Source organism: Lynx canadensis, chromosome D2 (assembly GCF_007474595.2).
Source record: "Lynx canadensis isolate LIC74 chromosome D2, mLynCan4.pri.v2, whole genome shotgun sequence".
Lineage (NCBI taxonomy): Eukaryota > Metazoa > Chordata > Mammalia > Carnivora > Felidae > Lynx > Lynx canadensis.
In genome coordinates, this window is record NC_044313.2 from 74,674,928 (window position 1) to 74,700,473 (window position 25,546).

The 25,546-nt window shown below is 45.9% G+C and overlaps 1 protein-coding gene across 7 annotated transcripts in view; it reads left to right on the forward strand.

Moving 5' to 3' along the window:
• The window catches only part of EDARADD (EDAR associated death domain), a 102,782-nt gene that overhangs the window by 13,660 nt on the left and 63,576 nt on the right, over positions 1–25,546 (forward strand). Inside the window, exons 1-4 of one of the 7 annotated variants that reach the window (XM_030334934.1) lie at positions 10,116–10,304; positions 16,910–17,240; positions 21,435–21,493; positions 25,417–25,456. In XM_030334934.1, the coding sequence (XP_030190794.1) occupies positions 21,440–21,493; positions 25,417–25,456 (94 nt within the window). In that variant the 5' untranslated portion in view covers positions 10,116–10,304; positions 16,910–17,240; positions 21,435–21,439. Of the gene's footprint in view, positions 1–10,115; positions 10,305–11,459; positions 11,645–16,909; positions 17,241–21,434; positions 21,494–25,416; positions 25,457–25,546 lie in introns of those variants that run through there. The other 6 variants (XM_030334932.1, XM_030334939.1, XM_030334937.1 and 3 more) reach the window with 6 other exon arrangements.

Sequence of the window (25,546 nt, forward strand, 5' to 3'; positions counted from 1 at the left end):
AGTTGGATAACTTTGACATACGTATACATTTATGAAGTCTTTACCCCCAAGCTCTATGTTGTGAACCTATCCATCTCTCAAGTTTGCTCATTTCTCTTTGTGATCATTCTTCCCTCCCCATCCTCAATCACAGGCACCCAAAGATCAGCTTTCTATCACTAGAGATGAGTTTGCATTTCAATAGGTTTATATACATGAGTCCATACATTAAGTACTCCTCCTTTTTTCTGGCCTCTCTCACTCAGCATAACTATTTTGAGATTCATCCATGTTGTTAGTGATAATATTCGTTCCTTTTTTTTTTTAAGTTTATTTATTTGAAAGAGAGACAGAAAGAGTGGGGGGGGGAGGGGCAGAGAGAGAAGGAGAGAGAGAGAATCCCAAGCAGTCTCTGCACTGACCGTGCACAGAGCCCCCACATGGGGCTTGATCTCAACCGGTGAGATCATGACCTGGGGCTGAAACCAAGAGCAGGATGCATAACCAACTGAGCCGCCCAGATGCCCCAGTTCATTCCTTTTATTACTGAGTAGGCTTCCATGCTAAAGGTATACCTCAATATTTTAACCCTTCGCCCATTGAATGGACATCTAGGCTGTTTCCAATTTGGAGTTATTACAATAAAGTTGCACTGAACTGTGCACCAGTCCTTTGTCTGGACATGAGATTTTAAAAAACTTGGGTAAAGATGTAGAATAGCAAGATCATGTTGTAGGTATACATTTACATTTTTAAGGAACCGCCAAGTGGTTTTCCAAACAGGTGGTACTCCTTAACACTGCAACCACCAGGGCATGGGAATCCCAGCTCCTCCATATCCTTGCCAACATCTGGTATGGTCAGTCTGTTAGTTTAGCCATCTTAACACGTGTCAAGTAGTATCTCATTATGGTTTTAATTAGAATTCCCTAAAGTACTAGTGAGTGAGTATCTATCCTTGTGTTTATTTGCCAACTCTGTGGTCAAATGATTCTTTGAATGTTTTATACATGTTCCATTGGGTTGTTTGTTTCCTTATGCTGAGGGTTCTTTTCACATTTTGGCAAAAAGTCCTTTGTCGAACACATGTTTTACAAATATTCTCTCCCAGCAGTGGCTGCCCTTTCCATTATTCTAAGTTTCTTTAGAAAAGGGAAAAGTTTAAAATTTGATGAAGTCCAATATTTACATTTTTTAATAGGTATGTGTTTTTGGTGTTGTACCTAAGAAATCTTTGCTTAGCCAAAGCCACAAAAATTTCTCCTCTGTTTTCTTCTAGGTGTCTTACAGTTTTAGGTTTTATATTCATGCACAAATCTTTTAAAATATGTTTTAATTGCTCTGGAGTGAATGAGTAAGGTAGAATGGCTGGACCATATAGTAGGTATACATTTAATTTGTTTTATTTATTTGAGAGAGAGAGAAAGAGTACACAGGAGGTCAGAGAAAAAGAGGGAGAGAGAGAATCTCAAGCAGGCTCTGCACTGTCACAAAGGCAGTGGGGCTTGAACTCGTAAACCATGAGATCATGACCTGAGCCGAAATCAGAGTCAGTCACTTAACCAGCTGAGACACCCAGGTGCCCATCCCCCCAACTTTTGTTTTTTTTTTTTAAGAGAGAGAGCACATGAGCAGGGAGAGGGGCAGAGGAAGAGAGAGAGAAAGAAAATCTTAAGCAGGCTCCACCGTCAGCATGGAGTCTGATGCGGGGCTCGATCCCACCACCCTGGGATCGTGAGCTGAACTGAAATCGAAGAGTCAGACACGCAACTGACTGAGCCACCCAGGTGCTCCTACCTGTAATTTTTTAAGAAACTGCCAAGCTGTATTATTTCTGACTTCATCTTATCTCCTTATTGGCTTATTAGCTAGCCATTACTCTCATTCGTGTTATTTGATGATTGTGTACATCTTTAACATATCACAGTATAGCTTTAAATGATATTTTAATAATTCCCGCATTAGAGCCTTAAAAGTGTGTACTTCCATTTCTCTCCTTCCTGCTTTGAGTCAATTTTACCTTCACATAGATTATAAACTCTGCATACATTGTCACTATTTGCTTTAAATAAAACCTATTAGCTTTCAAATACACTGACCCCTTTAGTGCAGGTCTGCCAGAGATGAACTCTTTCAACTTCTACATGTCTAAAAAAAAAAGCTTCACCTTCATTTTTGAATACATTTCTACTGGGTCTACAATTCTATGTCCTTTAACACACTGATCCACTGTCTCTTGGCTTGCATGGTTTTCTGATAAGAAATCTGTTGTTATTCTTAGTTTGGTCGCTCTGTCATGTATCTTTTTTTCCTGTGGCCACTTTAAGACTTAGTCTTTGTCTATGGCTTTGAGCAAATGGGAGTGTGTGGGGCTTGGTGAAGTTGTTTCCCATGTTTCTGGTGCTGGGTGTTCACTGAGCATTTTTGGATCTGTGCGTTTAAGGTTTTCATCTAATTTGGAAACCTTCAGCCATTCTTTCTGCAAATAATTTTTGGTCCCCACCATCTTTCCATTTCAGGATTTCATTACATGTATTTACGGCATATGTAGGTGACTTGAAGTTGTCCCACAGTTATTTTCATTTTTGTAAAATTACTTCTTCTCCCCCGGGTTCAGTTTCTTTTCTTTTCTTTTTTTTATGTTTATTTGAGAGAGAGAGAGAGGGAGACAGAGAGAGAGAGAGAGAGACCCGCGTGAGCAGGGAGGGGCAGAGAGAGGGAAGCAGAATCCAAAGCAGGCTCTAGGGCCTTCTGAGCTGTTAGCACAGAGCCTGACGCAAGGGTTCAAACCCATGGACCGCAAGATCATGACCTGAGCCAAAGTCAGCAGAGCCACCCAGGTGCCCCATCCCTGAGGTTCATTTTCAGTGCTTTCAATTGGGTGTCTTAAAAGCCACTAATCTTTTCTTTGCAATGTCTTAGCTGCTGCTAATCCCATCTAGTTCTTTTTTTTTTTTTTTAACCTCAAGTATTATGGTTTAATCTCTGAAAGTTTTACTTTGGGTTTTTTAATAGTTTCCGTGTCTCTACATAGCTTGTTGAACCTATGGAATACAGGTATAATAAAAGTTTTAATGTTCTCCATTAATTCTGTCTTTTTTTGAAAATTCTTTTTTTAATTTTTTTAAAATATTTATTTATTTTGAGAGACAGAGAAGAGAGACAGAGTATGAGCAGGAGAGGGGCAGAGAGAGAGGGAGACACAGAATTCAAAGCAGGCTGCAGGCTCCAAGCTGTCAGCACAGAGCCCGATGCCCAAACTCACAAACCATGAGATCATGACCTGAGCTGAAGTCAGACGCTCAATCGACTGAGCCACCCAGGCACCCCTAATGTTCTCCATTAATTCTAACATTTGTGTCAGGTCTGGGTTAGTTTTAATTACCTAATTTTACTCCTCATTATTAGCCTACATTGTCCTACTTCTTGTAAGCCTAGTATCTTTATATCCCAGACACTGTGCATTTACCTTGTTGGGTACTGGATATTTTTGTACTTCTATATTTTGTATTTGTATTTATTGAGATTTCAGGATGCAGCTAAGTTACTTGAAAGAGTTTGATCCTTTGGGTCTTTTAAGATTTGTTAGGTGGGACTGGGGCAGTGCCTGATCAGTCCAGGGGTAATTACTTACCGGTACTGAGGCAAGACTCTTCTGTGTAATCTACCAAATTCCCATGAAATGCAAGGTATTTGCAGTCTGGTTGGACTGGTAAGCACTATTCGTGGCTCTGAGTGAGCCCCGGGTACTGTTCCCTCTGATCTTCTACTACAGTCCCTCTCATCATCCTCCCCAACTGTGGGTCATTTCCACATGAGCGCATCTATCAGTAAATGGTATGCTGAGTAGTCAAGAGGGACATCCCATGGATCTCTGAGGACCTTTCTTCTGCGAAGTCTCTACAGCTTCCTGTCCTGTGACTTCTAGCCACAGAGTCCATAAGACTCTGCCTCGATCCCTTCTCTGTGCCACACCCTGGAAATTCTCTCAAGGCGTTAAGCTGGGGCAAGCACAGGAATCACCTCGCTTATATCCTGGCTCTTAGGGATCACTGGCCTTTTTTGTCTGATGTGTAGTGCCTTAAAAAACTGTTGTTTCATTTATTTATTTGGGTTTTTTGCTGTTCTTGTTTCAGGCAAGAGGGTAGATCTAGTTCTGGTTACTCTGCTTTGGTTGCAAGGTAAAGTTGGTATGTATCCATTTTTTAAAAATTAGAATGTAGTTATAGAAAACATATGGATTGGCTTGTGTCTACCCCTGATATCACTTTGCAACCTGTTTTTTCATTTAAAATGTTTTCCTAGCTTACTTTTGGTACCTTCTGTAAAATATTGCATTGCATGATTATATTATATATTTATTCATCCCCCTATTGATTGACATTTAGATTGTTTTTAATATTTGCTACGACAAAAACACTGCATCCAGCATTCTTATGCCTGCCTCCGTGTAGCACATGCAAATATTCCTTTAGAGAAATTTTGAGTCAATGTTAGCGAATTTAGCAATTTTAGGTCAAATTGCTCTCCAATGTGACCATATAAATTAACATTCCTACAGTGTATGAAAACCTGTTTCTTCAGTCTTGCCAGTATTTGATATTGGCAAGATTTTAAGTTTTTGCCCTTCTGCTAGCTTCTTATTGCTTGAGTTTGCATTTCTTTTATTTTTACAAGGTTGAATATCTTATATTTTTATTGACCATTTTTGTTTCTTCTGGGGATTTTCTACCTAGTGTTTGTCCAACCTTATGTTGAATTATTGTTAACATATTTTAATTTATTTAAATAAATTCTTAAAACTTTGGACTGATTTTTTATATATATAAGTTATATATTATATACTATTCTATTTTATAATTAGAAATACAAATATCTTATTTTATATTTTTACCTAAATTTTATTTATATTTTATATTTAATTAATTTTTATATTTTATAAGTTTTATAAGTTACAAAATAGAATATCATATATGTAATTAATTTCTCTACGTTTACCCCTGTTTTATAATTTTCTATTGTCTTATGGTGCAGAATTTGAATTTTTATCCAGTTAGGTTATCAGATTTTTCTTTCATGTCTGTTGATTTTTTTACCTTAAGAAAGCTTTTCCTGTTACTAAAGTTATTAAAACATTCTCTCTTATAGTTTCTCTTACTAATTTTAATGTTAAATAATTTACAGTTAGATATTTAATCTATTTGAAGCTTACTTTTGTGTATAAGGTATGGTAGGGATATAAATCGCATTGTTCATCTAAATAGCAAAATATCCCCATACTATTTTTGAACTATCTTCTCAACATTTAAATGTTTCAATCATATAGCAAATTCCCCAAAGATACAAGAATCTGTGCTTCATTTATTTCTGCTCCCGTTAATCCTTTTTTATACCAATACTCACTGTTTTAATTACTGTTACTTTATAATACCTTGTTATCTCATAGGGCAAATACCACCTCTTTGTTATTCTTTTTCAAAATCATCTTGAATTTACCCTTCCATATAAATTTACAACCAGTTTCATGCTCGAAGAAAATCTTATTAGTTTGATTGGGTTTCATTAACTGCATAGATTAATTAGGGAACCATGAGTATCTTTACAATATTGAGGCTTCCTATCAATTAACCTGGTATAGTTCTCTATCTACTCAGATTTATTTTCTACAGCCTTCAGGAAAGCTTTGTAGTTCTTGCGATTTTTAAAGATAGTTTTATTGAATTTATCCCCAGTAACTTTATAGCTTTATTTGCTGTTTTAATGGGATCATTTCCATATTGCTGATCTATAGGAAAGCTGGTGGTGTTCCGTACGTTGAGCTTTTTCTCTCCTCCAAGGTAAATTCACCTATTAGTTCTAATAGTTCCTCATCTGACTCACTTGTATCTAAGTCCACCTTCTTGTCTTAGCTCGGAATACACTCTAGAGGCATCTACATGGCTCGGTCGGTTAAGAGTCTGACTCAATTTCAGCTTAGCTCATGATCTCGCTGTTCATGAGATCGAGCCCCACAACTGGGCTCTGTGTGGACAGTGAGGAGTCTGCTTGGGATTCTCTCTCTCCCTCTCTCTCTCTGCCCCCTGTCCCACTCGTGTGCTCTCTCTCTCTCTCTCTCTCAAAATAATAAACATTTTTTTATAAAAATAATACACTCTAAATGACAAGTTTTAAAATAATTTATTAAATGATGGATGATTTGTAGATTCCCAAGTCAGCAACTTGAGCCCGTGTTCACATTCTGAGGGTACACAGCACAGGAAACTAAACTCTCAGGTGCCGACTACACAACTTTTAGTTGGTCGCCGATAACGCCAGGTTTTCTTCTCATCTGCCCTTTTCTCCTAACAGCAGAAATGGAACAAAATCTCTAGCTGACTTCAGTTAGTTGGGTTTCAGGTTTTGATCCATAAAGTTCATCTCTTTGATCAGATTTTCTCTTAATATCTGGAGCAAGAAATAATTGCTATTATATATATTCACTAAGAAAGCAGCTGAACATGCTGAGGATGATGGCACCCAAGGTCAAGGTACCAGCACACACTTGTGAGTGGTGAGAGCGCAAGGCTGTAGTCAGATTCCAGGATAAAGTGCTCATTAGAGAGCCATACTTTTTCTCCCATCTCCTTACCTCTCCGTACCTCCCGCTCCCTATCCATGGCACTCAAAGTGTTTTTAGCAAGACCCACACTGAGAATCACCCACTGTTCCATTCTCTTTGTGGAAAACCAAACACAGCACAAAAATGGTGGTTTTCTGGCTCATGCGTCGTAATGGGTAAATGATTCAAAGTAAGCTGGTAGAAGTTGGCAAGAGAGATTTACTCTCCTGTACATAGAACGGCTTTTGTCCAAGTAGGTAGAAGAAACTTTAAGAACTATTCATGCTTAAATATATGCACCAGAGTGCTGTGCCCCTGTCAAATAGGGCTCACATCAACAAAAATGATAATATTTTCCTTACATAAGTTTTCTAGTCCCTCTGTCAACATTTTGGAATACATCATTTGTAAGGAACATCTGCAAACGCATAAAGCAATCACTTCATGGGAGACAACGAATGCTTAAAAAGGCAACAAAAGAACATTTACAATTTTTAGATGTGAGTTTCAGATATGAGTTTCCCTCACTTTTGGACAAGGATGCAAATTCAACTCTAATAAATTACAGTGCACTGTGAAGATTAAATGCACTCTTGGATTGAGTTCGCGCCTTCCTCCATCCTATCCTACACACAGCTGCCACACTAATCCTCCAAAAACACCAATTTTCATATGCTGCTTTTCAAAACTAGCTTCCTGGCTTCCTGTTGCATGAAAAATAGTCTCAAATGCTTTCGTCTGGCATTCAAGGCTCTCTGTGATGTGCACCCTGGCAAACATTTCACACACAAGCCTGTTGTGTGGTGGAAGAAATGATCTCCGGCTAGTTATTTAGAGACCCCACTGACCCCACGGCCCCACTGACCCGGCAAAGGTCCCATGCACCTCCTAGACTCATTGGCTTACTCAGTAATGGTCTGAAAGGCTATTACTGGGTCACATGCCCAAACCCTAGAGTTGGGAGTCAGGGTGATGTTGCCACTGCCTAATCACATGGACTGAAAGTGGGAATGGCGGTTTTCCAGAAGAAAACTGGGACATTATCATGAGCAGTCAGGTGGTAAAACAGCTGAGATCCCCTACAAGTGCCTTAACACACTGGACAAAATTCAAGGAGACAAGCAAACGTATTAACTCTCATTAGGCCTCTTGCATCACACACAATTCCACAGGGTTTTATCACACAAATGCAGCTGAGGGAGGCACTGTCTCATTCTGGAATGTAAGGAGTCTCCTATTGCCCCAAATCCATGCACTTCCATTATAGCTGCTTGAAAAAAACTTTTTTTCATGTTTATTTATTTTGAGAGAGACAGAGCACAAGCAGGAGAGGCGCGGACAGAGAGGGAGAGATATTTCAAGCAGACTCCACACTGTCAGTGTGGAGCCCCACATGGAACTTGAACCCATGAGCTGTAAGATCATGACCTGAGGCGAAATCCAGAGTCAGACACTTAACCAACTGAGCCACCCAGGCGCCCCCGTTACAGCCACTTTTATATAGATGAGACCCTGTCTGGGAGCACAATTTGCTGGGTTCATTGTATACAATGTACATACCCTCAATAATAACTTTTTATCTCAGGTTGCACAAATTTAAGTAACAGCCACAATGGTGTAAAATGAACAAAAACAACATATTCTGTGATGAATCAAATAAAATATATTTTGAGTTAATGCTTTCTCTCTTTAAAGATAACATTTCTGACAACTGTCATCGGTTCGTGAAAAGACACAAGACCAACAGTTTGTGTGTGTGTGTGTGGTGTGTGTGTGTGTATGTATGTTTTTCTCTACTTAAGGCCAGATTGTCTTGAATAAAGGTCTCAAAGTTTGCCTGAAAAGCTTTCAAGGCAAATTGTCAGGTTGAGGGTGGTCACCACCCAGCCAGATGGCTTGCATACATCTTCACACATGCTCTCTTCCTGGTTTAAACCTTCATGATCCCAGTTCTATAGTGAAACAGTATTTGCAAGTCTCTCTTGACCATAAACTAAAAGTTGGGGACTTCTCACTTTGGTTTCCCCAGGGCTTGGCATTTTATTTGGCGTTGGGGTGGGGCAGGGGAATGGGCAATTCAAAAAGTGTGTTATTTGATGCTATGACTCAATCCATCCATCTATGCTATGCACAAACACTACAACAAATTTCTTATAACAAATAGGAACTTCTTGCAATAAACTAAATTCCAAGGAAAGGATGAAAACAGGAAGGTAGCTGGTTTATTTGTACCTACTATGTGAGAGGCACTGGTTTAGTTTTTGTTTGTTTGTTTGTTTGTTTGTTTTTAATGTTTACTCATTTTTGAGAGAGCATGAGCAGGGGAGGGGCACAGAGAGGGGGACAGAGGATCCGAAGTGGGCTCTATGCTGACAGCAACCAGCCCAATGGGGGCTTGAACTCATGAACCATGAGATCATGACCTGAGCTGAAGTTGGATGCTTAACTGACTGAGCCATCCAGGCGCCCCTGGTTTAGGTATCTTTATAGACACATTATTCCATTGAACTTTCACAATCCTATAAATTCTTACACTCAAGAGTTTGCATTGCTTGCCAAAGTAACCCAAACTCCCAGTGACAGGGGCATGAGTCATATCCAGCATGCTTGACTCCTTGATTACCAAGTCCACCATCCCCATTTACCACGATTCTGAGATTCATGAGTATGTAGGGGCTATCAGAAAATGTAAAAAAAGTCCATTTTAAAGAGTGCTTTTAAAAATTTTTTTAATGTTTATTTATTTTTGAGAGAGCAGGGGAGGGGCAGAGAGAGGAGTCACAGAATCTGAAGCAGCTTCCAGGCTCTGTGCTGCCAGCACAGAACCCGACATAGGGCTCAAAGTCACGAACCGTGAGATCATGGCCTGAGCTGAAGTCAGCTGAAACAAGCTGAGTCATGGCCTGAGCTGAGTGTTTTACACTCTTTAGAAGCAATAGAAGCAAAAGCCAAATGACATAATGTGAGAGCAAATAGCTTGTATGGGAATCTGTGGGAATGATGGTGGATGAGAATTGTTTTTAAATTAGTTCTTTTGTAAATTGCAAAAAAAAAAAGTTCTCGTTTGTAGTGCACACTTTATAGTTCACAAAGCACATGGGAACAGTGAAGATAATGATGGGTTATGGTTGCAATTCATAGGAAAGGAGGTACAAGGATATTGAATGAAAGGAGATAATAATTTACATCCATAATCAATCTTCTTTAAAAAAAATTTAATCTGAAAGTACATTTCTGCCACCTATCTTCTATTCGGTATAATAAAGAATGAGAGTGATACAGAGATGAATTCTAGTTCAGGGTTTTGAAAGGCCAACCAGCTTTATGGCAATGCTCGAGCTTACAGTGTTAACAAGATAGCACAATTTGATATGCGGTTCCTGCCAACCAACTTTAGAAATAATTCCATCTTCGTGAGAAGTCTGCAAGAACCACAAACCAAACCTCAAAATAGATTCGAAGAGAAAATACTCTTAGAAAAAATTTCCCTTCCTATCACAAGCAGACCAGAAGGAAGCTTACGCTCCCACTTACAAGTTCCCCAGAAAGCTTCATCTAGAAGGTTGTTACTTTCTTCAGACGCACAGCGGGTCACTCTTTTCTGAGGCTCTTGCCTCTTCCATGGCCTCTTCCAGAGACTAAGACACCAATCTAGAGAGCGCCATGGGCCTCCGGACCACTAAACAGATGAGGAGAAGCACAAAACAAGCCTCTGGTCACCACGAGGGTATGTAGGTATTTGCTGCTTTTCTGCGTTTCTCAAAGCTGAGCTTTGGGCTGGAGGCGGCTCCTTTAATGATCAGTTGCTGACACTGCATACTAACAGCGATTATGTTGTCTCTTACATGCGTCTTTCCATCCTCACCTGCCAAGCCGATGTGGATTCTTTAAAAACCCTTAGGAGAGTCCTGTTACATTTAAATTGCCTATAACGTTTGTGTAGTAGACTTATGACTGACGATAGGTTTAATTAAAATACAACTGTCTTTGGGAAGCCTGGGTGGCTCAGTGGGTTAAGCGCCGGACGACTGCAGCTCGGGTGGGTCCTGATCTCGCGGTTCCCGAGCTCCAGCCCCGCGGAACTCAGAGCCTGGAGCCTGCTTCAGAGTCCGTGTCTCCCTCGCTCTCTGCCCCTCCCCCGCTCACGGTCTCTCGGAAAGTGAATAAACGTTGGAAAACTTTTTTAAAAATACAACTATCTCTAATGTATTCTTAGTAAACGACGCCAGTCTGTGCTCCCGTAAGTAACTGGCGCGTGTTCCCCTTTAAATTAGACTTAGTGGTTTTCTTGTAAGAACCGATTCCGCATTTCCGAGCGAACCCCGGCTATTTTTCTAGAACGGCTGTACGGGTGTGGATCAGGCGCTCTCTCGTTTGCCTCCCTTTGTGCAGCATCTATCCTGGAGGCCACGTAATAGCTATCGCCCAAAGAAAACTCCGAATCGCGGTTGTTAGCATGTGCCACCATGCAGCGGCACTCGCTGCCCAAAGACCGGGAGACTTTAAACAGCAGATCGCGGGGCCTGCGGTGGGAGAGCTGCGTGCCGGCCCCGGCGTGATTAGGGGGCCAGCACGGCGACCCGCGACTGCAGCCGGGATTTAAGGCCACTGATTCCTTCGCGGCCAGGCCGGGACGGCGCTCGAGGGGCCGCCAGGTCGGGAGCCTGGGCGCGCGGCAGGAAGGACGCCCGCTGCGGGCGCTGCCCGAACTGGCGACGCTCCGGGCACGCGGGCGCCCCTCCCCGCGCCCCGGCCCCGGCCCCGGCCCCGGCCCGCGCCTGCCGAGGGAGGGAGGCGGCCGCGCCGAGAAGGGGCTTTGCTAATTGCCGAAGCAGGAAGTGAGCACGCGGAGGACGCTGCGGAGAGTCTGGGAGGAGGTGGAGGAGGAGGAGGAGGAGGAGGGGCGCGCAGAGCCGTGGTGGTGAGCTCCGGGCGCGTCGGCACGGCAGGACCTGCCATCCCTGCCCTCCCGCTCTGCAACCCCGTCCCCGAGGCCGCGCAGCCCCCTTGGGCGCTCGTCTGCCCTACCCCGCCCCATGGCTTTCCCGGACGACCCTCTGCGCGCAGGTAAAGTGACACCGCGCCGCGCCCTCACCTGGAGCGGGAACCGCGGCCCCGCGAGCTCGCCAGGCTCCCTCAGCTACCGTGGGGCCGAGCCTCCCGCGACCCCCGGGGCTTCCCGGGACGACCTTGGACGGGGCGCCGCACCCCGGTCCGCGCGGGGTCGGGCCGGGGACCGCGGCGGCGCCCGGGGCCCCGAGGGCGCGGTGCGAGGTCCCCCCCACCCCCCCCGCGAGCGGCTGCCGATCCCCGCGGGTCTCGCTGGCCTCCTGCGCGCCCGCCACCCCCACCCTTCGGCACCCCCACGCGTGCCTGGGACGCGCCTTCCCTCTCCCCGCGCCGTGGCCCCCGCCGCTTTTGTTCTGGACTCGAGATCCCAGTTGAAACAAGTCTCTCAAGCCTCTCTGGCAGGAAAGAGCGCAAGGAGTGGATTTCATTCTTTCCTCCCTGGCTCTTCCTTTCTCCCCACTCACAGGCCTTCTCATTTCTCCTTTTCTCTCCTCTTTTTCACTTTCATTAAATGCTTTTGTTCTGTATGTACGTTGGCCCTCAGAGCCGTTGCATGAACTGGTATCCAGGAAACCGAGAGGCTGATCCCACCTGTGGGATCCCACCTGTAGAGGCCTTTAATTAGAATGGCCTCTAGTTCTGTCCTTATGTTAAATACTGTGTGTACCCAGGCCAGAGTCTCGATTTTCTTTCATCTCTTACTTGATTTAAGGGCCTCCTCAGACTTCACCTTCCAGGATTTCTGCCCTTGCTCTCCCATCGTCTTGGGATGAATGAATGAATGATCGAGCTACTCCCCGGGGCCCGCTAGGGATTTTTCTCCTTTGCTGAGGTTGGAAAGGCTGAGGAGAAAACCACATACACAGAACTGCCTGTAACTGTGTAGATAAACGTGTTTCCTATTTTCTGGCTTGGGCTTGGGCAGGGACAGAGCAACATTCCATCATTAATCTGTGGTTTGAGCAAGTTAGGAGGAGACAAAGTATCTGGAGGTGAGTCAGAAGACAGCTACATTGGCATCATGGTGTGCCTTTCCTGGAGATTTTGAAGCAAGGTCTAAATTCTTCTTCAAGTGGGGAATGGTAAATATGTTTTCCAGGGAAATGGGAAATAAATCAGTTGTCTGGATCTCCTTTCCCTCCCCCCATACCCACTGTTTGGGAAAAAACAGAAAGGGCAGCCACCCCCACTCACCTCCGCATCCACATCTTCCAAGAACCCGATGGACAGACAAGTGCCAAGAGGTGTGAGGCCCGATTTTACCAACAGTCGTCTCAGATCTCATTACATGATAGTGGCGAAGGGGCTTCAAAAAGATTGGGGGGGGAGGGGGTACGGGGATCCATGGAATGGGGACAAGTGTAAAATCTGCTCGGGCCCCCCAAATTAATGGCAGCAGAGAAGACAAGGCCCAGGAACTGCCCCTTAATAGTGATACAGTGTGTAAAAAGCCTCAGTGAGTCATGGTGTGAAGAGGCCACCAGGGCAGCCAACGTGGTCTTAGCGGACCACACTAGCACTACAGGATCTAGAATTCCTGTCGTGGTGTTCTTGCTCTGCCTGGCCCAGCCAAAATGGAACAAAGGACTTGGAAATCCCAGCACATGAGGCGTGACCAGAGGGGATGACGATAGGAGGGTGTCCTTCAAAAGAAATTGGTCTCCTGAACTTTAAGAGGTAGAACCCAAATCCGTACGTGAGATCTTTCTGGCTTCCCACAGAGTGGGGAGAGACCTCCTAAGGTCGAGGTCTCCTTGTCACTCGTAAAGATATAGAAGAACCTATTCAGACATCCGAAAGATGTCCCCATGTCCGTTCCCACTCTGGGAGTCTATCAGTAAGAGGAGGGTTCCTCCATCTAAAAAAAGATCGAAAATGACTTTCCCTTTCTCATTTAATGTCTATAACCTCCAGCGCATACCCGCCCACCCCTTCTATTTCTGAAATGAAGCCACAGATGGTGCCAATTTGTGGAACTCATTAAAGGGAGTCTTCCCTTCTGCATCCCTGACCAAGCTCCCGTGCTCTCTCCTGACTTCCTGCACTCAGCGCTCACCTGCCGTGTTCACACCTATGCTTGCCTTTTACCCGCCGCTTCGCCAGAAGGTGGCCAGAGACCTAACAGATCCTGCACTTGTCTACTTAAGAAACCTGCATGGACTTTTCTAACAGATTCTCAGTCCTTCAGAGGTTTTCATTCTCTCTACGTCCGTCTCTACCTACCCCTGCCGTCCCTGCCCCTTCGCAGACATTGTTCCCATTGTCCGGAAGGCCCTCTTCACCGCCCCCCCACCCCCACTCCTGTCTGTCCCCAACTAGACAGTAAGCTCTTGGACAGAGCTCACACCTGTCACGGTATTCGGTGATGTGGTTTCCGAGTGGTGGTGGGGATCCGGAACCAAAGGACACGAAGGAATTCTTGAGACGTCTTTGGTGCAAAAAAAAAAAAAAAAAAGGTGATCTTATTAAAGCACAGGGACAGGACCCGTGGGGCAGGAATCGATGCCCCGATAGTGAGGAGTGGCTGATTACATACTTGGGAGCTGGGGAGGTAAAGGCAAGAGGAAGTCTCCAACAGCATTTTCATATGCTAAAGAAGACTCACAGATCCTGGAGGCCTGACTGTCTTCTTGCTAAGGTTGTTTTCCCTTCCAGCAAAGCCTCAACATCAAGACAGTAGGGAGGTCCTGGAGAATTGTTACACTCGATAATTGTCAATGGGCTGCAGGTTATAAGGCCATTTAATTTTGTCTACCATTTGCTTCTGCCTCTGTTTCCCACACCACTCAGCGCTTTGTAAGCCCTGGTTAAATACTTACTGCCTCACTGAATGAATGGAAGAATACAGTTTAACCACATATGCTTCAAACTGCGGGCAGTAAAAGCTTTTCTTGTTTTGACATTTTAGAAACTTCTTCAGTTAGATATGTCAACTGAGTTTACCTTGCAGAGATAAAAAAGATGTTTGTGTCTTCACGTGCAAATAACAAAGGTATATATATACTATCATAGCAGGTTATGAGCTTAGTGTGAGGAAACAACGTTTTGCACTAAGAAAATCTACAAGACTGTTGGGGTCACACGGAAGAAAAATAGTCATGCAGGTTCTAGTAAGGCTGTCTCACTCTATCTCTGCCACTAATAAAAATCGAACACGGAATGAGTCGGATCATCTGTGTCGGAGGTGAGTCCAGTCTGGCTCACGTTCATACAGACTTCAAGCCAGAAGCAAAGAAAGAGGCTTTGAAACCTTGGGTTGAGGAGGTGGGGGTGAATCACTGCGATGAGCTAACTGCCCAGGGTCACCAGCTCATGGGCGCATGTCCTTCCTTTGTTCTGGGGTCCCCGTTTGCGCTGTGCAGTGAGGCTGCTGGTGGGGCAGCAGCTCAGGACAGCCCTGGGTGGCCCCTCATCTCTCACTGCCCCTCCCAGCGCGCCCCCCCCCCCATGAGTTTAGGTGGGTCCCAGGTAGCAGTGGGAATGGAAACCGGGACAGAAGAGCCGACTGCTTCAAGGAGCACAGGTCTTTGACCAGCCAGACCGGCTAGCCCTTCTTCAGATGCACCTGAGAGCCGTGGCAAGCTGGAGTTCTCCCTTCTCCTTTTCTTCTTCTTCTTTTTTAAGTTTATTTATTTTGAGAGAAAGAGCATGCTACAGCAGGAGAGGGGCAGACGGAGAGGGAGAGACAGAATCCCAAGCGGCCTCTGTGCTGTCAGCACAGAGCCTGATGTGGGGCTCGAACCCGTGAACCCTGAGATCGTGACCTGAGCTGAAGAACTCAAGAGTTGGATGCCACCGTCTGAGCCACCTAGGCACCCCCCGGGTGTGCACTTTCTTGACCCCTGGTCCTTCTTCCGCTTGTTCAGCACCTGATGTGAGGTCTGCAGACGACAGGGAAGAAGAGAAAATGAACAGTGTGCCAGCACCACCAGAGCACTGCCTCCCTGAGACCTTGTGTCCCGAATATGGTTAGGGCTCTAGGACTTCTTCATAACCAGGAATGAAAACAGCCGTCGGTCAACAGAAAAGCGATCGTACGCACAAAATCCTAATAACAGAGGAAAAATAAGTTCGCTCTGAAACTGCAAGTTCGAAACTTGTCTTGAGTTCTTCGCTCGAAAGCACACAAGGCCTCCCACGGCTCCTGGTTCCCTGGGAACGCCAGGGCGCTCCGGCATGCTTCCCTCTTTGTTCGCTCTGAAAGAACATCCTTAGAGGAGGTCTTTGGATTTCCCTTGACAGACTGTGTCTAGGAACGAGTGGCGCCCGTGTTCCGTGGCTAATGAAGGGAGGTGTTGGAGTGGAACCATACGGCTGTTGGGTGGCTCACCAGGGTGTGTGTTGCAAAATAGGGGACGGTTGCTTCTGGAGAGGCTGTGGGCTGCGGTCCACGATTCTAAGGATGCGATTTGGGTCATTGAGCGGATGAGGAGTCAGGAGGAGATTTGGGACTTAGAGCTGGTGCTGGAATGCATAGTACTTTGGGGGGACGCTCGGTGCCTGTATTTTGCACGTGGGAGGGATGTGAATTGGGGGGCCAGAGAGTAAACTATGATGGGTTGAGCTGCGTTCCTCCAGAAACATTGTTGGCATTCTAATCTCCAGTACCTCAGAATGTGACCTTATTTCGAAATAGAGGCTTTACAGATGTAATCTAGTTAAAACGAGGTCATTAGAGTAGGTCCTAATCTAACATCCTTATTAAAAGGGAAAATCTGGACACTGAGATTCCCCCCAGGGGAGCATGTCAGGTAGTCAGTGCGTGAACTTCTAGAACGTAGTGGAAAATAGGCAGATTAAAAAAAAATTTTTTTTCAATGTTTGTTTATTTTTGAGAGAGAGACAGAGAGACAGAGCGTTGAGTGGGGGAGGGGCAGAGGGAGAGGGAGACAGAATCCGAAGCAGGCTCCAGGCTCTGAGCTCTCAGCACAGAGCCCAATGCGGGGCTTGAACTCATGAACCATGAGATCATGACCTGAGCCAAAGTCAGACACTTAACTGACTGAGCCACCCAGGCGCCCCAAAATAGGCAGATTTTGAAGTCACAAAGTCCCAGATCCAGATGCTGGCTCTTGTATCACCCTGTGACTTTAGGCACACAGTTATGTAAAAAGGGAGGCACCAGAACCTTCCTCGGGGTTCCTGTGAGGATACACTGAGCCTGGGGGTAACCCCTGCAGCACGGGCTGGGCACCAGGTAAGCCGGAGCTCTAATGGGAATTTCAGAGGAAGGTGCTGACCGCGGCTTCCTATATCATTCAGTGACTTTAGCCTGAAGATGCTCTTTGGCCGATGGGGCCACTGCTTCTCACCGCTCATGGACCTTTAAAGCTGGAAGGACGCGTGGAGGCTCTGTTCACCCCTGACTATTACAGATTAGGAACCTGAGGCCCAGAGAAAGAAGAAACGATCGAGCAGCCTGCCTAGCTTGCTCTCCCCTGATGTCTCCGAGAGCCGGGCCAGGTGTCCTCCAGGGCCACGCTGCGTCAGGTCACCACGGGCTTCTCTCGTGCCTTTTGAGAACTCTCCAGAAGACGCTCATATAAATTAAACATCAGTGCCATCAGTGAGATCCTTTTTGGTCAGTTCCCAGGTAACTTGGGGTGGTGTGTGTCTTCTTGTCTGGAGACATTGATCCCGGAGTCGAGGTGGCTTTGGGAGCACTGCCAGAGAGAGCAGGGCTTCGGCTGGGAGCTAGGGGAAGTCCCAGCCTGAGCTCATGTGGTCCCCCTTTCTGTTTTGGCTCCTCCCGTGCCCCATGTCCCAGCTGCTGTCAGAGCCTTGCCTGGGGGCCCTGCCTGCTGTTCCCCGGAACTTATAAAAAATAAACACTGTAATGCTTCTAAATAAGAGATTTGATTTTGTATGTAATAGTACTGTAAACATGCAGCTCCAAGGGCTCTCAGAAGTCCTTTGGGGCAACTTCCTACTTCCAGACCAGTGTCAGAGAATCAGGATCAGCCCTCCTCCAGATACCCTCCTTGGTACACACCCACCCAGGCCTGGCGAACACAGGTAGTTGAGCGCGAACCACAAGGACGTCCCGGCTGGGAGAAGGCACGATGTCAGGCGGGGCACATTGGGCACCACGCAGGCCTGGGTCTGTGTGCGTGCTTGGCAGTGATGTGCACAGAAGAACTTCCTCCACGGCCTGATCTACGTCAGAGACTCCAGTGAAGGTGATAAAAGACCTGGACGTGCCTTTACTACGGGGTCCGAACGCATCGCCTTTCCCGATTACCCTTTCGCTTTGCTGCCGTACATCAGAAAATGAAAAACCTGAATTCCTTGTGCCCTTGCCATCATAAATTCTGTTTAGTCTCAGAGATTTCAGACCAAAGCAAGAGGCTCTGGGCCTCCAAACACGTGCCATCATCCGCCTGGCTTTTCCTGTTTACCTCATAGCTTTGTGAGGTACGCTCATCCAGCCTGGGGTTCCCAATCCTGGCCTGACCACAATATCCATCACCTGGGGCCCCCCTACCCCCCCTTCCCCCCACCCTGCAGGTTACAGGGGAGGAGCCTGAAGCCATAAGCACTTAGGTGAGTCATCCAAGGTCACACTGGCTCAAGGCCAGACCACTGCTCTCAGGATGTGGCAGGGAGAACCAAGGCCTTCAGCACCCAAGCCCACTGTGCCTTCCTTAACTGTGCTGTTTGAGTCCTCACGGCCACTTTTGGTGTGATTCTGCCGTTCCTGACCATGTCCTCCGTTTTCTTCCTCTTTTTCCTTCCTTTCATGCTAATTTTTCTGTAGGAAACAGAACTGACTTACAGATACAGTGGGTGAGGTCTGCATGAATTCTGTTAGGGTCATTTGGAAACCACCACCTCCCCCCCACACACACCCCTCCCCAGCTCTCTAGGTCCTGCACAGCCCTTGACCTGAAATGCCCTTGTTGATACCTGCTCATATACCACACCCCCGGTGGGGGGCAGGTTTTAAAGTATTATCATCCAGAGACGCCTGCCTGTGTGGCCCAGTCGGTTGAGCATCTGACTGTCGATTTCAGCTCAGGTCATGATCTCACGGTCCTGGCGTTGAGCCCTGAGTTAGGCTGAACATGGAGCCTGCTTGGGATTCTCTTTCTCCTCCCCTCTCTCTGCCCCTCCTCTGCGCTCGCTCCCTCTCTGTCTCTCAAAATAAAAAAAATAAATAAATAAAGCATTAGCATCTAAGTATGCTTTAGTGAAAATGAAATTGTTGCAACAAGGCCGTGATAGGTGGGGAGGGAGGAAGGAACTTGAGATTACTCAGTGACGGCTTCCACCACCCTGTCTCCAGCCAGGAACCGGAAGGAAAAGAATGAAATGGAAAAACTCAAAAACCAAACTCGGTGTGTCTGGCCGGACATATCTGAAGTATACTAATGTGCCATGTTCTTTATCCCCTCTCAGCCTTCTCCCATGCTGTTCCTTCTGTCTAGAATGCTTTTCCCTCCCCAAACCCCTTCTCCTGGCTAGCTTCACTTCATCCTTCCAGACCCAGCTGTCCATTCCCAGGCAGGATCTTCTCCCCGCCCCCCCCCGAACCCCACCATGTACCCCAGGCTGGGCATTTACGCTTCCTCTTGTTTCCATAGCATTCTGTGCTTGTGTTTCTTAACACTGAGGGCTCTGTATTATAATGACTTATCACTTGGGCAGGAGCAGTTGTGAAAACTCTGGGTGAAATCAGCAACACAGGTGGTTCCTGTTTTGTTTACATGGATTTAAATCCATATTTGAGTCCATATTCCCCTGGGCTCCCAGGAAATTCCTTTTCAGTCCGAGTCGGGACCTGGCCCCCTCCTCAGGGTCACGCGGGAATCTGAGAGGATGATGTGGTGCTTGGAAAACTAGAAAGGAGCCTTGAATTTTTAGTACATTTTGGTGGGCATTGCTGTCCTCAGGGTCTGGGCCTTACAGGACCCTTGCGATCCAGCAGCCCTTTGTTTCTGTGCTAGACACAAACCACGGGTCCCTTTGCTGGGGTTGGGAAGTCCCCTTGGTACATCTCCTGATGTGGCCTTGCTACCTCTGGGCTCTGCCAGGGACCAGGCCACGGTCCCCACTCGTGAGGCTGCAGATGTCTGTCCCCTGCTCTGTGGAATGACACTGGCGAAAGCTCTCCTCGTTTGTCCCCACTCCTCTGGGCCATCTTGTTTAATCTCTCCAATGACTAGGCTGTCATAAAACAAACAAATAGATGTTCCCTTCACACTGCTGCTCCTTTGGGCATTGTCAACACCTGCCGGGCAAAGACATGGGGAAAGTCCAGGCACATTCTAGAAGGGAAACATCTAGGGAGAACAAACACAAATTATTATAAATCATCTTGCTATGCTCATTTGGATCCCCAAAGGCATTTCCTGGGTCTAAGTGCCTGGTCCACAGTGTATACTTAATGAAGATCTGGAGGGAAAAAATGAAAGTTGAAAAGTCGGCTGACCCAAGGCTGCCACTTAGGGTTTCGTGGGTGGTGTGCTGCACAAATCTCGAGGACCCCCTCCCCAAACAGATTTGGTTCTTTATTAAGATAGTTTTCTGGCAGATGTCTGATAAAGTGCCTTGGAGAGGGCAACTTTTTTCTACTTTGTGCAAATTCTTAAGATGTAGTTGTGGTTTTGACTGAGGCCTATCCCTTTTTCTGCATTTCCTCATTCAGTTCCTGAAATGCAACAAGTGGTAAATAAGAAGCAAATATATTGGGAAATCAAAGTCACTTTTTGTTTGATAATGATACTGGGAGGCATTTCTGACTTTATTAATTTGCATAAACCACATCCAGATGCTTAGTATTTTAAAATTATAAAAATGAGGGGCACCAGGGTGGCTCAGTCGGTTAAGCGGCTGACTTCAGCTCAGGTCACGATCTCACGGTTGGTCAGTTCGAGCCCTGTGTCGGGCTCTGTGCTGACAGCTTGGAGCCTGGAGCCTGCTTCAGACTCTGTGTCTCCCTCTCTCTTTAGGAAATGGAGAAAAGCAGAAGTCAAAGTTATAATCAAATCCAGTATGCCACACAGTCCTGAGAATGACATCTGCATAGTTCACGACTATTTGGAACTCTGAGTGTTTATAGATATCTACAAGGAAACTGTCCCAAATTATGGTGTTTTTTTGTTGTTGTTGTTTTTTTTTTTTTTTTAATTTTTTTTTCAACGTTTATTTATTTTTGGGACAGAGAGAGACAGAGCATGAACGGGGGAGGGGCAGAGAGAGAGGGAGACGCAGAATCGGAAACGGGCTCCAGGCTCTGAGCCGTCAGCACAGAGCCTGACGCGGGGCTCGAACTCACAGACCGCGAGATCGTGACCTGGCTGAAGTCGGACGCTTAACCGACTGCGCCACCCAGGCGCCCCTGTTGTTTTTTTTTTTTAATGAAGTTTATTTGTCTTAATCTCTTTCTTGGTGTGGTCTGACCCCATTCCTCCTGAATTTGTTTTCAGTAAGGATTCAAAGTAAGTGTTTCTCAAACCTGATTAGGGTGGTTTGCATCGCTGTGAAGACAGTTCTCAAAGGACACCTTTGTGCTCTTTTTTTTTTTTTTTCCAACATTTATTTATTTTTGGGACAGAGAGAGACAGAGCATGAACGGGGAAGGGGCAGAGAGAGAGGGAGACACAGAATCAGAAACAGGCTCCAGGCTCTGAGCCATCAGCCCAGAGCCTGACGCGGGGCTCGAACTCCCGGACCGCGAGATCGTGACCTGGCTGAAGTCGGACGCTTAACCGACTGCGCCACCCAGGCGCCCCACCTTTGTGCTCTTAAATTAAATACTCTCCACTTGTTTGTTTGCTTTTTTCAGATCATATGGCAAAGGAGCCAGTGGAAGACACGGACCCTAGCACTTTATCCTTTAACGTGGTAGGTTACAAACTTTACATGAATGGCGATAATTCTTGTTACTCCTTTTTCCCCTTTGTTGCATTTTTATGGCTCCGTATTAACATGAAGATCAGAAAGCCCAAGTTCGGTTTTCCCAAGATAAATGTCTTTATCACAGTGTTCTCTGTGACGTAATAAACTTTGGGTTTCTCTAAGGCTAAAAATGGTATTAGGTTTCTGTTCTTGTTTGGCATGTACCGGAAGTGATCTGCTTAGATTACATCAGGTCTTTGTACGTTTGTCTACTCAATACTTATCTGTCTCCTTTTGACTTCCTCTTCTTCCAAATTCAAGTTATTTAATGTGAGATTGAAGGAAACAACAGGGCTGCCTTCCAGTAACTGGGTGCTGCCCATTCCCCAGATGGGCGTCCACCGTTTGATTCAGTGTGTTATTGCATTTAATCCCTGCAACCTCCCTCCAGGTAAGCACTGCCCATTTTACAGATGAAAGACTGAGGCACAGAGGATGAGGTTAAGAGGCCCGACTGGCAGCGGCCCAGCGGCTGGCTTCAGGTCCCTGCCCTGCCTTCCCATAACCACTCGGTAGCATGTCTACTGCTTAAGGTTTACTGAGGACTTCACATACATCATTCTTCGTCCTGCAAATAAGCGGTGAGGTGGTAGGACAGCTGTTTTTACCCCCATGCTACAGAAGAAGCAAGGAAAGTGAACTGATTTGTATAAAATCACCCAGACTGGAGCCCCGCTCTCCTATGTGGTACTGCCTCTTGTTTTATGACCGAATCAGTGCCTTCGGCAACATTTCATGTGTTATTATGCCTATAGTGTGTGACACATTTTCTTCTTCTTTCTTTCTTTCCTCTCCTTCCTGCCTCCTTTCTTCCTTCCTTCTTTCTTTTTTTCCTTCCTTCCTTCCTTCCTTCCCTCTTCCTTCCTTCCTCCCCTCTTCCTTCCTTCCTTCCTTTCTTCCTTCCTTCTTCCTTCCTTTCTTCTTTCTTCTCTCTTCTCTTCTCTTCTCTTCTCTTCTCCTCATTCTCTTCTCTTCTCTTCTCTTCTCTTCCTTCTCTTTTCTTTTCTGTCAGCATTTGGAGGAGAGGAACTGCCCAGTCATGAACAATTCTGAGGAACTAATCTAGTTAGAATGACATAAATGCACACAACAATATAATTAAACAATACAATTCAACGAAATGTCTTTAAGTCTTTGGTGATTCATGCGGCACCTGTGTCTCAAAGCCCTGAGATGTTTGTTCTCACATCTTTAGTCGGCACTGCAGTTTCCTAAGTGAGAATGGGACGGAGCTGGACACACAGTGGAAATCAATATGAAAGAATCCCCTGTCCCTGTGTTCCTTAAGGACAGGATGCAGAGCAGCCCTGTGGATCATTCCTGTCATCCCCTGTGTTGTGGTTCCTTCCGAGAGCCTTTGGCTCCTGTAGGGTGTTACTCACTTGGTCCTTCCTGTCCCTAGTGCCTGACCTGTGCTCCCCTGGGACTCCCACTCTCTTCCCAACATCAGGTTCTCCCCTCTCTCCTTGGGTCACAGCTACTTCTGATCGCTTCTCCACGCCGGGCCAGATTGATTTTTCTAAGCCTTCCCTGGGTCAGTTTGCTGGAGTGGCCACAACAGGGCACCACATAATGGGTGACCTAAATGTCCCACGCTTCTGGAGGTGAGAAGCCAAACCCAAGTGTTGGCGGGGCCATTTCCCCCCGGGATCAGTGGAGGAAGAATCTTTTCTGCTCTCTGCAGGCCTGTGTGGTTGTCGGTAACTGGCGGTGGCCCTCGGCTTGTAACTGCACCCATCCGTTCCCTCACTGCGTTGGCACGTGGCCGAACTCCCCCTGTGGGTCTGTGTCTCTTGTACAGACACCAGTCATCTTGGATTGAGGGTCCACTCTACTCCAGTATGATCTCACCTTAACTAGTCCTCTATCTATAGTGATTGCATTTCCGAATGAGGTCACATTCGGAGGTACTGGGCGTTAGAACTTTTAACAGGTCTTTTTTGGGGAGACGCAAATCAACCCATAACATGGCATCTGCTCCTGGGGTTAAGCCTGTACTCTTCAGAATGGCACATGCGGTCCTCCACGACCCCATCTCAGCATCCCTCCTGATGAGTCAAGCTTGAGTAGCTATTTGCTGCTCCTGAAACACCCAGGCCTTCTCACCTTCCTGGGATACCGATAACCCTGCTCCATCCGGCGAAGAAAATCTCCCTGCTTCCTCACCTGATGAACTCCTGTCGTTCCTCCTCTTCTCAGTTCAAGCTTTGCTGACCTGTGATGCTTTCTTTGCCTCACCCTGGGGCCTTCTGGGGCCCCCTTCTCCACAGCCCAAACTCTACTTTCGATCGCACTGTGCTGAAATTGTTTGCTTGTCTGAGTTTCTACAAGACAGTGTTAAACATCTTCCCATGCACAGTTGGATAGGCCAAGCTTCCCAAACACCTAGAATGGCACCCATTAAATCTTTCCTCCTCACTTCCAGGATCTTCCATGTAAACCGACTCCATCATTTCGTATCCAGCCCTGTCCCCCTCCAGCGTGCGTCTCTGCTTCAAGCTGATGGGTCTTCTACACCTGTCACTGTCCATACCACCTGTGTCTGCCATCTGCAGTTACTGCGTTCCTTCCTCTTGGTCACCCAAGTTCTTGGGCATTCTCCAGGCCTAGCTTGAATGTCTTTTCAGGAAACCTGTGTTTGCTCCAGCCTGTTCATTCATGCAGACCTTTGGTAGATGAGTCAAAATGTGGAGTTGCAAAGATCATAGTTCCTTCTCTTGAAAAACTCCAAGTTTGTTCCAGGAAATAGACAACTACATACTTTAAAAACAGCCTGGTAAGTGTTATAGGACAGGTGTGTTTTCCATTCTCTGGAGAACAGAGTATCAAGAAGAATTTAGTCTGAGGGAAAACTTGACTTTTTAAGTTCTCCATGATTGATTGATTTCTTCTGTGGAAGAGGAGTTTGAGGCTCCTAGAGGTTCTGAAGCTTCACTGTTCATCTCCAAAGTAACTGCAAGGAAAGGGATTTAAAACAAAATTCTTGGTTCCACATTTGTTTCTTCTTCTCTTCTGTCAGAGGAGGACATGTGTGAGACCTACAGGCAAGTTGGAAGGTGTAACTTTCGTTTTAAGGCTGGAGGGCATGGACCCAAAGGCCCCAGATGGAGGGTGGGAGCTGAATAGGGGTTAGGGGACAGGATAGGGAGACTGGGCACATTCTCGCTCCTCTCATGTAAGTCATCAGAGAATTACTCCATTCTTTAATCGGAAGTCAAAGTGTTCAGAACATTAGCTACCCGCATGGAGGTACCAACAAAGACATACATGATTGTAAGAGCCTTTGCTATTTTGAATTCCCTCCAATGGAATTGCCCTCATCCAGGGCATTGAGGAACTGTGTATGGTCATGCATAATGAGTAGATCTTTGTAGATCTTTGTGCAGGTCAGTAGGGATGGTTGGCTTTTGAATTCCATCCCAGTCAACCCAGGACAGAGCTCTCCAATAGTGAATACCGCCTGGCATGCAGGCTTATTGACCCAAATGAATATCACAGAAATGATGACAAGATATCAGTCTATCCCCATAATTCATGAAAACGTCCCTCAATTTTAAACTACAGGAAATAGGGGAAATAGCACTGCAGAAAAGAGAGGAAGTGTGGTTTAGTGGTCAGAGCTGAGGAAATTGAGAAGGCTTATTTTGTCTCATGTTCCAAACATTACTTCTTGTCAACGTAGATTTCATTTTTTATGACTAAGCATAAAACAAGCAATGGGTCGGCCTGTTGATAGAGCCATGGCTAGAAACTTGCGAGGTTTTAAACTAAAATTATGACTTCCCCAAAACAAAGCTTTCTTTTCACTTTGATCTTACAATTGACTATGGTGTTTAAGAATAACTCTCTTCTTTTGTTGGTTTCCACAGTCAGACAAATACCCCATTCAAGATACAGGACTCCCTAAAGGTATGTACGGTTAATATAACTACTTGAACTTGTGATTATTTTAATATCTTGAACAAAGCACCAGTCAAAGCAATTTCTCATGTGTAAAAC